Source organism: Branchiostoma lanceolatum, chromosome 19, assembly GCF_035083965.1.
Source record: "Branchiostoma lanceolatum isolate klBraLanc5 chromosome 19, klBraLanc5.hap2, whole genome shotgun sequence".
Taxonomy (NCBI): Eukaryota; Metazoa; Chordata; class Leptocardii; order Amphioxiformes; family Branchiostomatidae; genus Branchiostoma; species Branchiostoma lanceolatum.
The window spans coordinates 4133830-4148633 of NC_089740.1; the positions used below are offsets into that span (position 1 = coordinate 4133830).

Consider the following 14804-nt stretch of genomic DNA (forward strand, 5'->3'; position numbering starts at 1 on the left):
AAGACGAAGTGATATTTTGATTTTTCAGATACCATTTCTGATCCATTGCTGCCGGCATATGTCGTCCAAGTAATCCGATCTGTACTGTACTGGAGTTTGTATGACGTCACCCACTGGTCGTGATTGGGGCGACCCTGAATGATGGTGCCCATGACGCGCTTCATCTCACCTAAATCCACCTAAAGACAATACGCATGAAGATGATTTTTGTACTTATAGAATAGTATAATATATAATGATAAATGCTATAGAATACAAAATAAGAAGAAAGAAGAGCAAGTCTGACTATGTCTCGAAGACACACTCTGTATGCTGAAATTAGGCTTAATTGATGTAGTCTGATTTGGCAGTGAGATTTAGCAAATACAATGAAATTACTGGTCATAACATCACAACTTCGAAGAAATTTTACTGGCTGATAATTCGGGCCGCATGGTGGCGTTGCTGTACGGAGAAGTACATTCTTACCAGGCTCCCCCGAGGAAGGAAACTGAGGAGTTACTAAATTCTGCCATGTTAATATGTTTATGGTTATGTGTTGTAAGAACCCTATATTTCTTTCATTCAGCAGACTGTTGAACGTCTTGAAATAAAACAGTCACGTTTCAAACGGTGAGATATGTTTGTGAAGGTTAGACATCCAGGTAAACAATATATAAAGAGATTTCAAACTCTACAACTGAAGAGACTGGAGACAACGGACGTCCTGGATCGTGAACCACGATGGTACGAACGCGGAATCAGGGAGGCCATCTACGAGAAGATCTACAAACCCACCTTAAACAGGAAGGGGGGACTCCGCGTAGAACTCTCCGGTACCTGGGACCCCCCCCCCCCACACACACAAAGGACAATAGCTGTTCCTATGGTGTTGTCTTACCATAGGAACCTTCCCATCTTGTTTTACATTTCAATACCTCTTATGCATGACTGTGTGATTTGCCATGTAAAACCGTTTTTTCTAGTTATTGTAAATAAGTACTGGTTAGTTCTGCTAGTTCATTTTGGTGACGCTGAAAAAGAGTGATGGATGTCACTCGAAACGTCCGGAAATAAATCTCCGAATTTTATCCTGTTGTAGAGTTTGAAATCTCTTTATACAACCGGGAGATAATTTACAGAACAGGATGGTGTTTTTTTATGAAGGGGAATGCCAACCTGCAACCACTGCCCAATTGTGCTTAACCCGGGTATCCAGGCACCTCCACCAGCGACTCCATTTAGTCGCCCGTAGTAAGGGTCGTAAAACGGACTTTGACTGTTCAACGAGGATGCAGTGATGCTGTCATCAGGTATGGCACCAGATTCCATCCCAAGCAGATGTGGACAGGCTGGGACGACTGCAGCTGGGTAACCAAGTAGGTAATACCATTAGCTAAGAGAGTGTTTCCTAGTTACAGTGCTGGTAACTTATCCTTACGTGATGAAACGTTCATCTTTCAGCATTTCCATTCTACTTTGATTTTGGAAAGCATTGGATTCCAGAATCCACTTAAAGATGTTAGGAATGTTGAAGCATATCTCATCCATATTTATAACCTACTGGTGTTACAGCCTACAATCTCCGCCCTCATCGCGATGCTCCCAAGCCAAGACTGAACCACGAAACGCACATAACGGGCATCAACTGAGTTGTTCAGTAGGTTCGTGACAGCGGTGAACCGGTTGACGTTGCCCGGAAAGACCTAGAAGGTAAACGGATACTTCTGTATGGTTAAGTTTAATCAGCTCTAGATCTAGAAGAAGATCTTAACACTTTTATCAAACAAAATGTTCATGATCAACACGTAGAGTAGCGTTAATAAAACTAATGGATCAAAATTGCTCTGCTATATAATATGTACAGGAAAAAAATGCTTTGCTGTATTTAGTTTAATCTAAATGTAAAGACAAAGTTATACATTGATTTTTCACATACCGTTTCTGATCCATTGATTCCGGCATATGTCGTCCAGGTACTCCGATGTGTGCTGTACTGGAGTTTGTACGACGTCACCCAGTAGTTGTAGGTGGGGCGACCCTGTATGATGGTGCCCATGACGCGCTTCATTTCCCCTAGATCAACCTGAAAAGCAAAAAAATATATTATAGATATAGCAGATTTATGTCAGTACAATGCTTTCTTCCAAAGATTTACATGCATGCAGAAATTAGACCATATTGACGGATATTGATCGAGCAGGGAGATATTCTCCATACAGAAAATGCATAAAATGTATGTAAAGCAAAAAGATCTAGACATGGAAAAGACGTTCGTGGCCGATATTTGGGACCAGAGGGTGGTTTTGTGGCATTGAGTGTGCCCTGGTGAAGGGAACTGAGGAGTTCCCTAAACCCCGGTTAAGTCGTCGTTTTAAAGTTGCCGTAAGAACAGCTAAATTCCTGAGGTAATTTACAGATCACTACTGTTTAGTTTATGAAGATGTATTCCTACCTGAAACCACTGCCCAACTGTGTGGTAATAGGCTATCCAGCAGCCTCTACCAGCAACTCCGTTTAACCGCCCAAGGTACGGCGCAGCGTTAGGTTCAAGGGTCGAGGATGCAGTGATCTTGTCATCAGGTATGGCACCAGATTCCATCCCAAGTAGATGTGGACAGGCTGGGACGACTGCAGCTGGGGAATCAAGTAGGTGATACCATTAGCTAAGAGAGTGTTTCCCATTTACGATGTTGGTAACTTCATTTTAACAACTTATCCTGTATTGTTCCCATCGTTACGTGATGACAAGTTCATCTTTCAACGCTTCCATTCTACATGAATTATTCATGGTAAGAATGAATTCTAGATTTCAGTTAAAGATTTTAAGAAATTCAATGTTAAGCCACAGTTCATTCAGGTTTGTGACCTACTGGTGTTACAGCCCACAATCTCCGCCCTCATGGCGATGTTCAGATTCCAAGACTGAACCACGAAACGCACATAACGGGCATCAACTGGGTTGTTCAGTAGGTTAGTGACAGGGGTATTCTTGTCGACGTTGCCCGGAAAGACCTGGAAGTAAATTGATTCTTTAGATGAGGGTTTCTTCTACTATTCTGTATAGTTTAGATTATTTAGCTCTAGATCTTTATCACTATCAGTCAACTTGTAAAGTGTATCACGTTAATTCTAGGTTTCACTGATCAAATAGTTTCATGGCCTTTCAGACTTCTGTATAGTACAGTTTACTGAGCTCTTCATCTGAAAGAAGAAGATTTTCGTCACTGTCAATGACCAAATTGTTTCTGTAGAATCTGTCCAAGACCAACTCTAGCAGTAGTGCGAATAGAATCAATGGATCAAAATCGCTCTAGTATATATAAAATGTTCAGGAAAAACTAATGCTTTGTGCTATTTTTCTAATCTAAATATACAAACAAAGTGACATCTTGAGTTGATACCATTTCTGATCCATTGTTCCTGGCATATGTCGTCCAAGTTATGCGATCTGTACTGTACTGGAGTTTGTACGACGTCACCCAGTAGTCGTAAGAAGGGCGACCCTGAATGATGGTGCCCGTGACGCGCTTCATTTCCCCTAGATCCACCTGAAAAGCAAAAAATATTGCATTTTTTGTTATAGAATATATATATGAAGAATCTATCATGATTCTTCCACGACGGTGCAGTGCTAGTGGAATGTTTGTACACTTCTTGACCGACACTTTCGAATGTAGGCGAAGGAGGGTATGCTATTCTTTTTTAAATAGATTACGCTTGTCAGAGAATCGTTTGATCAGGAACCTGTTAGTGTCTGACATCTACTACAGGAACTCATATTTCCGTAATGTGTACGGCCTATTGTGCATCTAGTTTGGTTTTAAAACCTCTTTGTGTTTGTATGTCATTTGGTGTTTGTGGTAAGTCTATAAAAAGAAAAAGTTAAAGTGGTCCCATGCATCGAAGATGCGTAGGGGGGCGCCCATTTCCCATTCGAAGCCCTTGGGCCACACAATTGTAAGCCACTACAGCAGGGGGCTGGTCCACTGGAAGTGATGTGTGTGTTTAACTTCCATACTCTTTCCCAAATGCTGAGTGCTAAGCAGAGAAAGAAGTATGTACCATTTTTAGAGTCTTTGGTATGACCCGGCCGGGGTTCGAACTCACGACCTACCGTATGCAAGGCGAACACTCTACCAATTAGGTAAGTCTATAGCTCTTTTAAATGTGTATTGTGTTCCTATGGGTTTGTTTTTATGCCCGAAATAAAGAAAGAAAGAAAGAATATATATATATATCATAAATATATCAGATTTATCTATATCATTACAATGCTTTCTTCCAAAGATTAACATGCATGCAAACATTATACAATATTGACGGACATTAATCAAGCCGTGAGATATTTTCAATGCATGAAATGTAAAGTAAAAATAATCTAGACATGGAAAAGATGTTCGTGGCCGACATTTGTGACCACAGGGTGGTGTTGTGGCATTGGGTATGCACCAGTGAATGAAACTGAGGAGTTCCCTTAACCTCGGTTAAGTCGTCGTTTTAAGGTTGTTGTAAGAACAGCTAAATTCCTGAGATTTACCAACATGATGAACGTATTAACAGGATGAAGACACTTTTCCAACAGTGAGCGAACACTATTGTTAATTTATAAAAAAATGTATGCCTACCTGAAACCACTGCCCGACTGTGCTGTACAAGGCTATCCAGCAGCCTCTACCAGCAACTCCGTTTAACCGACCAAAGTGAGGGTTGCCGTCAGGACTAAGGAAGGAAGATGCGGTGATGCTTTCATCAGGTATGGCACCGGACTCCATCCCAAGAGGATCACTACAGGCTAGGAGAACAGGAAAAGAAAAGCAAAAAGGCTTTAGAGTAGTAAATAGAGTACGTTTCACATAAGCCCCAAGAAAAAGAAATGTCTCACGAACAATGATTCCCGAGGAAAAAACATCAGTTATGTTTTACCTAAAAGGTAATGTTACTGTGGTTTACGCAATGCGTTAGTATAATAACTAAATTTATCATTTTATTTTTTTACGCCGAGAACAATAGGATCATTGCTGAAATATTACATTGTTATGTGACCTTTGTCATGAAGTTAAGTTACATTACTACCGTTACACTTTCTCGTGTATCTTAAATATGGCTCAAAATCCCATCCTTCATCAAATTTAAAAACAATTACCAGCTTCCGAGGATAACCCCGATTCTGAAAACATTCATTCTTTTATAGGTAGAATTATGTATACTCGGTCTAAACTTCAAGCCAAAACAACTACCAGATTTCCACTTACAGAGCCTCCAAGTTTGGCACAAATTACGTTTTATAACACGCCTTAAATGTTACATCTGTTCAAGGTTACCTAAACACAAATTTAATTTTGAAAAGCCATTATGGAAAGGCAAAGAAGATAGTATTTTAGGCCCACATTTACTTTTTCCGAAATACCAAAGAATTTGTTCGTAACCGTCCTAAATTATACCAATTTTCATGTTTTCAACATATCTTCCTTATATAAAATATGCAACAGAGCTTTTTTTTCAAGTACATAACTAATATTCCTGTACAAATTTTGGCACGAATTTTGTACAAAAATTTCTCGAAAAACATATATTTCGTCAAGCAATTATGTTCTATTTTAATTCGTACCTTGGCAAAAAACATCCGACTCAGTCCATGACCAATTTGCCGTGCATGTTCTGGTTATGACGTCACCGGAAGTGACGTGATATCCCGGGGAACACGGGTATGTGCAGTTCTCCCCCGGAAGATAAGGAAATTCGCACACGGGCCCGGTAGTGTTGGCTTGGGTCGGCGGGTCAACACACACGCCTGGAAATCAAGCAGAAGAGAAGAAAAAGTCCGTGATAGTAATCGCCAAGGTAAACATGATGCATCTAGTTTAGTTGGAACATATTCTAGCACTATTGTTTAAGTTACGTTAAGGAAACTGGTGGATCACAGCACTGGCTGTCGAGTTTACAATAATCGTAACTATACTCGCGTGTTGGCAGGGATCATGACTAAGATTAAAGGAAAATGATGCACTTAAAGATACCGTCACTATTTTTGTACATCTCATCTGGGTGGAAACCTACTTGTGTTACAACCCACAATCTCCACCCTCATGGTGACTTGATAAAACCAGGACTGAACCACGAAACGCACATAACGGGCATCAACTGAGTTGTTCAGTAGGTTCGTGACAGGGGTGCTCCTGTCGACGTTGCCTGGAAAAACCTGAAAGGTAAACAAACTAGTTAGAGGACGGAATTTTCTTCTGTTCTGTATAGTATATCTTTCAGCCCTTGAGCACAATAAATAACCAAATAGTATCCGGACATTCATTCCGGAACAAACATTTTTACATAACTAAAGTCAAACTCATAAGGAATTTGATATAACTCTGTGGGAAAGCTAAACAACATTTTTAAGAAAAAAACAAATTCCCACTCTCTTGTAGCAATTGGCATTTTTATTGTGAAGTTACCATTTCTGAACCATTGCTGTTGGCATAGGTCGTCCAAGTAATCCGATCTGTGCTGTAGAGGAGTTTGTATGACGTCACCCACTGAGCTATACCCCGGCCCTGAATGATGGTGCCCATGACGCGCTTCATTTCCCCTAAATCCACCTGTAAAGCAATGATGAATAAAAAGCGAGGAGATAGAGATCTAACTCTTGAAGACATACTGGTACTCTGTATGCTTAAAAAGGGTACATTGACGGGTTCCGATATATTCTCAGTGTAACAAATGCATGAAATCCCAGGCAAAAACATTACAACCTTCATAAATTTTCCAGATTAAAAGTTTGGACCGTGATGAAGTGTTACAGACCAATCATGCCTCCATCATGAAAAATTATAATGAGCTGTTACCGAAATGTCGGCCACGTAAATCGTTTTAATGCTACACAAAAAATTGGAAATCCTACTATGCTATGCTAAAGCCAAGTTCTTATTTCAAGTTGTTTCACACAAGTCCGTCATAGTTCTTGGATTTTCCACCGTTTGCAACTTATGCCGTGCTGACTTCTTCTCACCTGATAATTGAATTATATGACGTCAGTGTTCTAAATTTTTCACCTGATGATTGAATTATATGACGTCAGTGTTCAGTATACCATAATTATCAGGTGAGAAGGCGTCAGCACGACATAAGTTGCAAATGGTGGAAGATCCCAAAACGATGACGGACTTATGTGAAACAACTTGAAGTAAGAATTTGTCTTTGGAATATATTAAGCATATCATAGTAGCATTTTCAGTTTTTTGTGAAGCTTTCCTTTAAGAACCCAAAATGATTTTAAAATACGGTGACCAAAATGGAAATAATGTAAGGCTATGTCATTTATAAGAAGTATGCTTACCTGCAACCACTGTCCGATGATGTTGTATTTGGCTACCCAGGGGCCTTGATTCAACCGCCCACGGTAAGATTCATATTCAGGGCTATAGATCGAGGATACAGTGATGCTGTCATCAGGTATGGCACCAGATTCCATGCCAAGCAAATATGGACAGGCTGGGGGGATTGCAGCTGGTGGATCAAGTAGATGAAACTATTGGTATAAAGAGTGCTGTTTCCCATCTACAATGCTTGACAGTACACTGCACTACTCTGCACTACTATTTGGGTGCATTACGACCCCCCCCCCCCCATAACAATTTCAGTCCTACGGCAGTGCGGTCTCCAGAAAGTGCGAAATGGAACGAAATGGACGACATGGACGACATTGAACGAAATGACGCAGCGCAGAGCTTCCATTTCGTTCGATTTCGTTTTATTTCGTTCGATTTCGTTCCATTTCACACTTTCTGGACAGCCACGGCGGGTTATATTCAATGTTCACCCTTTATAGCTGCTCATTTAAATCTGGGTTTTTGTTGCTTCTTGATGAATTCTCCAACTACAGTAATCCTTGTGGGAAAGAAATGTAACACCCAATGATGTTTTACTAGAAAAGACTACGTGGCTTCATTTTCCAACCCTTACGTGATGGTTATCCTTGAATATTTCCATTGCATTGATACTGGAAAAGAACAAAATAAAAATTCAACTCGAAAATTCAACCCTGGGTAAAACCTACTTGTGTTACAGCCCAAAATCTCCACCCTCATGGCGGCGTGCCACTCCCAGGACTGAACCACGAAACGCACATAACGGGCATCAATTGGGTTTTCCAGTAGGTTCGTGACAGGGTTGGATTTGTGGAAATTACCTGGAAAGACCTAAAAATTATACGGATAATTCATGTGAGGCTTTTTTCAACATTAACATCATATGCATAGCATACTTTATTCAGCTCTAGATTTTCATCACTATCAATGACCTAAAGGTCCTTAAATTCCGTCCCAGACTTACAATATCGATAGTGCAAATCTAAGTAATGGATCAAATTACTAAAAAATGTTTAGAACACAATTAATGGTTTTGGTCCCTTCGTGGCATTTTGTTTAATCTAGAAATAAGAAAACGGATATTTTAAATCTAAGAATACCATTTCTGATCCATCGCTGCCGGAATACGTCGTCCAAGTAATACGATTTGTACTGTACTGAAGTTTGTATGACGTCATCCACTGGGCGGCAGTGTGGCGACCCTGAGTGGTGGTGCCTGTAACGTTCCTCATTTCACCTAAATCAATCTGAAAGGAAATATTTTTTTCATTATAAAACTCCAAATAAGAAACAAGATGAGTAGATCGTAGATCAAACTATATATTGAGAAATACTCTTTATGTTGAAATTATGCCGCATTGAAGGATACTTATTTTCTCAATGCAGCAAATGCATGGAATTTCAAATCAATATATCACCCTCTCGAAATTTTCCCGGCCGACATTTGGGCCCGTATGTTGTAGCTTTGGAAAGAAGCAAAGTCAAATCAGGATCCTCTGATGAAGGAAACTAATAAGGTACCGAATCTTTGGCCAGGTATATCTTTTTAAGGTTGTCTTAACAGAACCTCTAAATTTTCTATTATTCACCAAGCTGGTGAACGTCTTGGCAGAAAATAATCACTTTTCCAACATGGAGATTGTACACTATACAACTATGAGAGGAATATCCTCTTAAATTGTATACAAGATATGTTTCCTAGTTTTCGTTATTTAGATAGCTTAGAAAAAGTTGTGTTCCTAATGAAACTAGACAAGTCATATCTCATAAACCCTATATGCTCAGACATTTACAATCGCCTTAAGTTGAAGCGAGAAGAAATTGAACATGTACATAGCGGTATTGATTAGTATTTAGATGTAGATATCACATTTTTGTTATCACTGTTACTATATTTCTACTTGTCATCATGACCTGTACTTAACTCATCAGAGCATAAACGTGCAATAAAGGTCTTTTAATCATTATACATAGAACATGGAAGTAGTCTTTAATACTGAATTACTGAATTTTGATCTCAGACGCTTTAGTAATCCAGTAGTAAAGACTCAACTATTTCTTCTTTCACGTTACCTGGACGTCTAATATTCACAAACGTATATAGAATATGGTTGGTAAGTTTATGAAGATGCAGGCCTAGTTACCTGCAGCCACTGTCCGATGCCGTCATACAGGGGTAACCAAGCGCCTCCACCAGCGACTCCGTTTATCCGCCCGTAGTAAGGCTCAAAGCCAATATCAAAGACCGTGGATGCAGTGATGCTATCATCAGGTATGGCACCAGATTCCATCCCAAGTGGATCACTACAGTCTACGGGATAGGACAAGTTAGTTTTGATGCCCTCGTTAAGTCACAAATTAAAGGGAATACGTTTATTGAAACCCCTAAGACTGAGGATGAAATCTCACATAAGAATCATTTTTGCGGAAAAGAAATGTAAGATCATTTATATTCTGCTTTAAAGGTAATGTTACAGATGTTAAGACACTGCGTTGATATAATGGCATTTCTCACGTCATTTTTACGCCTAGAGGGGAATATCATTGGTGAACTTGTCAAATGTGCACCAATGTGTAAAGATAATGTTGTGATTTTGGAAAAAAATATCAAGTTGGAATGTTTGTTATATCAATTGCAAAGAGCCAAAAACTTTGTCCATCAATACATTCGCGAAATATGTGATATATTCAAGGAAAAGACACAGAACTAACGAAAGACTCGAGACTCTAACCAGCATGCATTACATAGACAATAAGTAAGATTACTTCTCCATAAAGATAAGATCTTACCTTGACACTTTTAGAGCTTCTATAATAGTTCGAAATGTTATATCTGTACAATTTCAATATGTGGCCTACTTTTAGGTAAAATCAAAAAGCAACGACACAAGGCAACAGCCTGCTGAATAACTTATCTTATGCAAATTACCAAGGGTTATCCTTTGATATAAAGTTGAATCATATTACTACCGTTATACTTTGTCGTGCATTGTGTCTTAAACATGATTCAAAATCTCATTTTTCATCAAATTTTAAAGAAAAGACAACCCTGTGACAGGCGAATAAAACCCTCATTCTGCACAAATCCCTTGAATAGAACGTTGCTGGTAGAATTGCGTATACTTGGTCTAAAGGTGAAGCAACAAATAAGCGATTGTCATCTACAGCGCTTCAAATTTTGACACAAATTACGGTTTATAACAAGTCTTTGACTCTATATTGGTTCGAGGTTTCCGCAATACTTTAAATTTACTTTTGAAAAGTCATGAACATATTATGGAAATACAAACAATTGGCCTTTTAAGTCCACATTTTGTTTTTCCGAAATATTCAATAATTTGTTCCTAAATCATACCAATTTTCATGTTTTCGACATATCTACCTTACGTACGATATACTAATCTCCAAGCAGATCCACGCCGGGCGCGAAAATCGTAGTATGCTAGCCAGAGAAGGTCCAGTCAGCCAGAGAGGGTTCATCAGCCCGAACCCTCTCTGGCTGACTGGACCTTCTCTGGCTAGCATACTACGATTTTCGCGCCCGGCGTGGATCTGCTTGGAGATCACGATATACAGCAAAGCTTTTTGTCTTTACATACTAGCAGTCGATTAAGAGGATGAAACCAATGGAAACTAATTTTCGAATTTTAAATACTCCTAACAACATTTGCATGTTGGCAGGGATTATGACTATAATTAAAGGATGCAGTGACGCTACTATCAGGCATGGCGACAGATCCCATTCTTAGTGGATGTGGACAGGCAGGCCAGGGAAGACTGTGTTGACTTCCACAATTTACTCACCTAAAGCTGACAGATCAAATATTTGAAACAATAAGTAAAGAGACAGTTTCCCAGTTAACCATACCATACCATGAACTTTATTTGTCTATAGTTTATTAAATATTTTTCTGGATTAGTTAAACGACCTAACCATCCGTACACACCATTCTCTCAGCCAAGCTGCTGGTTGTACTAAACAAGCTTTACACATCTTATAGCTGCGCATTCCTTGGCTTTGTTTCAGCAAATCGATGTGTTCTCCCAATACAATGACTCTGATGGTTCATAAAAGACTACTACCAATCTGTTCCCATCCTTACGTTTATCTTCAAAATTTTCAATTTTGCATTGATTATGGAAAAGAATGAATTAAGTATTCAAGCTGAAGATGTTATATATGGCCACATCTGGACAAGGTTAAAACTTACTTATGTTACAGCCCACAATCTCCGCCCTCATCGCGATGTGCCCATACCAGGACTGAACCACGAAACGCACATAACGGGCATCAACTGAGTTGTTCAGCAGGTTAGTGACAGGGTTGCTTCTGTCGACATTGCCTGGAAAAACCTAGCAGATAAATAGATACTTTAGATGAGAGTTTCTTCTACTCTTTTGTATAGCTCTAGATCTAAAATAAGATCTTTATCACCATCAATGACGAAGTAGTATCTATACAATCCGTCCAAGACCCACACTATCAACAACGCAGATGAAACTTATGGATTAAAACCACTCTGTTATGTATAATGTTTAGAAAAAAATAAAAGCATTGTGGTATTTTGTTTAATCTAGAAATAAAAACATAATGATATCTGAATGTTTACACACCATTTCTGATCCATCGCTGCCGGCATATGTCGTCCATGTAATCCGATCTTTGCTGTACTGGAGCTTGTATGACGTCACTCGCTGGTCGATATTAGGCCGACCCTGAATGATGGTGCCCATGACGCGCTTCATTTCACCTAAATCCACCTGAAAGGCAATTAACATGTAGTTCGTTTTAGAATGTAAAATAAGAATCAAGGAGGCAGAAGATGTAAGTATCTCTTGTATGCTAAAACTAGACCATATATTGACGGATATGGATTATGCTGTGATATATTCACAATGCGGCAATGCATGAAATCCCAAGTCAAAACAACCTTTCAAAGACTTTCCTGGTCGACATTTAGTGCCAAAGGGTTGTGTTGCGGCAATGAGTAAAACTAACCAATATGGCTCTGATGAAAGAAAATTTAAAAGTTACGGAAACGTCGACCGGGTAGAAACTTTGAATAGTTTGATAACCAGTGACCACGGTGGTCGAATCACGGTGGTCGAATTAGGCCTCAAAAGTCCCAGACTTTTTTCCAATTCAAGTTATGTTCTAGCACGTACGATCAGACATGATTGACGTAAAATCGAACAAAATGCGTATTCGACAGGGGGTCACCTGAGTTGATATGTAAGTATCCGGTGAAAACCTGCACTAGCCTCACATCAGAGCAAAAACCTTATTTTCTGGAAATACAAGCCATTTTCTGGACAATACATCTTTACTGACATATTGCTGTCGTAAATCAACATGTAAAGAAGCTACCAACGTCATTGTTTGTGAAATGGAACATTTCAAGCATGGTTTAACCCAATATAGGTTACGCCCTCCCCCTGTCCGTGCGGTATGACATGCATGCAGACACAATATTTAGATCGAGACCAAAAAGCGTCCAATTTAACTCATTGATGCAAGCGCTAATAAAATCTGGTTCTTCAAAAGTAAAAGCATGAAATTTTTCTGGCCTTTTTTCGATTTTAAGAATATTGTTAGTTCGAAATATAAATCATCCTAAGACAAAAAGTTGTATTTTACGGTTACGTTCTCTAAACTGCCAAAGTAACAGGATTTTCAGTACATTTTGCGGCCAATTAAAATCACTTATTTGGTTTTGATTTTCCCTTTGGATTCATTAGGCTCCAGGCTGGAGTCTCCCTAATTTTTCTAGACGACTCAATACGCTGAAATCTGGGGCATGCCTAACAGAAATTTTATTTCATTTGAATGAGAGGATCGTTTTGAAAATATGTATGACAATTGGACAGATTCACAGGCTTCCGGCATCGGCTCGCCGGAGCACATGCGCCTCCGGTAACATAGTACCCCATCAGTGATTGGAACTTTACCTTAGCGACAGACCGGCGTGGATGGAAAAAAGGTATATATACTGTGCAGTACAGGATTGTTTTGTTAATGAATATGTATGCCTACCTGCAACCACTGTCCGATGGAGTTGGACCCAGCTACCCAGGCGCCTCCATCGCCTCCGTTTAACCGCGCGCGGTAAGGCTCGAGACCACGAAGATAATGGGACGAGGATGCACTGATGTGGTTATCAGGTATGGCACCAGATTCCATCCCAAATGGATGCGGACACGGTGGGAGGACTGCAGCTGGAGGATCAAGTAGATGAAACAGTTGGCAAAGTGAGCAATGCAATCTATTATACTCGTACCATGGCATATCTACGTACAATGCTCGTAACTATGCATTTCTATTCAGTTCTTCACCTACTAGTATTTTAGGTTGGTGATATAGTCACACTTATACACTAGGCCGAAATGAGTGGAAGGGTCCACAAAAGCCTAGTTTAGCTAGATAGGGTTCATCATCATCATCAATATCATCATCATCATCATCGGTCGGTTGCGCAGCACACGTCCTCTCCACATCCGCCGATCAGTAGCCATTGCAGTGATGGCCTCGGGACCACCTTCAGCATTTCCCAGCAGGTTCTGGATGTAGGTCAGGTAGCTCGTCTTCTGACGTCCTGGTCGTCTTCTGCCGTGTGTCGGGACGTAGAGGGCATATGTCCTGAGTGGCTCCTCTGTTGGCAGCCTGAGGGCGTGCCCAATAAAGCCCAGTTGTCGCTGCCTGACTCTGTTGATGAGAGGCTGTGTGTTTGTTGCCTTGTATATTCGTGCTTTACTTACACGATCAAGGCGCTTAATGTTCAGCATGACTCTACAGCAGGATGTGGCGAATGCATTTATCTTGTTCTCCATATCGAGTGACAGAACCCTGGATTCACATCCATATAGGAGCACTGACACACATGTGACATTAAAGAGCTTTATTTTGATTTTGATTTTGGTAATCAAGATAGGGTTACAACATACTTACTTATGTTACAGCCCGCAATCTCAACCCTCATCGCGATGCTCCCAAGCCAGGACTGAGGCACAAAACGCACATAACGAGCATCAACTGGGTTGTTCAGTAGGTTCGTGACAGGGAGGCTCCTGTCGACGTTGCCTGGGAAGACCTGGAAGGTAAACAGGTAAATTAGGGGATTTCTACTTTTCTTTTCCGGGTAGTTCATTCAGCTCTTGATCTTTATCATTATCAATGGCCAAACTGTCTCCTTACATCCCACCAGAGAATATTATCAATTGCTCAGCTCAAACTTGTGAGTCAAACCCCTTTGCTATTTAAAACATTCAGGGGAAAAATGCTTTATGTAACTTCTTGTTACATTAATTGTTTCGGATATTTTCATGTTTCACATACCATTTCAGAGTCATCGCTGCCCGCATATGTCGTCCAATTGATCATATCTATACTGTACTGGATTTCGTATGACGTCACCCACTGGTCTTCAGTGTTGCGGCCCTGAATGATGGTGCCCATGACACGCT

The 14804-nt window shown here is 40.1% G+C and overlaps 2 protein-coding genes across 2 annotated transcripts; both read right to left on the reverse strand.

The window, feature by feature from the left end:
• Positions 1-2438: 2438 nt before the first annotated feature.
• Positions 2439-6070, reverse strand: LOC136425875 (lactadherin-like). The gene is made up of 5 exons (XM_066414806.1): positions 6040-6070; positions 5591-5773; positions 4608-4774; positions 3384-3530; positions 2439-2616 (listed from the first exon to the last, which is right to left on the reverse strand). The coding sequence occupies exons 1-5, from the start codon at positions 6068-6070 to the stop codon at positions 2497-2499; spliced, it is 648 nt and encodes a 215-aa protein (XP_066270903.1). The 3' UTR covers positions 2439-2496.
• A 3393-nt stretch (positions 6071-9463) lies between these two features.
• Positions 9464-14796, reverse strand: LOC136425876 (EGF-like repeat and discoidin I-like domain-containing protein 3). The gene is made up of 7 exons (XM_066414807.1): positions 14677-14796; positions 14290-14431; positions 13826-14089; positions 13378-13559; positions 11958-12104; positions 11555-11696; positions 9464-9654 (listed from the first exon to the last, which is right to left on the reverse strand). The coding sequence occupies exons 1-7, from the start codon at positions 14794-14796 to the stop codon at positions 9464-9466; spliced, it is 1188 nt and encodes a 395-aa protein (XP_066270904.1).
• Between the last annotated feature and the right edge of the window lie 8 nt (positions 14797-14804).

What these genes read in the sequence shown, in the direction of transcription:
- LOC136425875 (XM_066414806.1), bottom strand. Translation starts at nt 6,070, where the DNA reads ATGAGGGTGGAGATTGTGGGTTGTAACACAA. An exon ending in CAGTCGGGCAGTGGTTTCAG is followed by an intron (nt 3,531 to 4,607) that starts GTAGGCATACAT and finishes TTTGCTTTTCAG; the next exon opens with GTGGATCTAGGGGAAATGAA. An exon ending in GGAACAATGGATCAGAAATG is followed by an intron (nt 2,617 to 3,383) that starts GTATCAACTCAA and finishes TTGATTCCCCAG; the next exon opens with CTGCAGTCGTCCCAGCCTGT.
- LOC136425876 (XM_066414807.1), bottom strand. Translation starts at nt 14,796, where the DNA reads ATGGGCACCATCATTCAGGGCCGCAACACTGAAGACCAGTGGGTGACG. An exon ending in GATTGCGGGCTGTAACATAA is followed by an intron (nt 14,090 to 14,289) that starts GTAAGTATGTTG and finishes GTGTAAGTAAAG; the next exon opens with CACGAATATACAAGGCAACA. An exon ending in GCAGCGATGGATCAGAAATG is followed by an intron (nt 11,697 to 11,957) that starts GTGTGTAAACAT and finishes TTTATCTGCTAG; the next exon opens with GTTTTTCCAGGCAATGTCGA.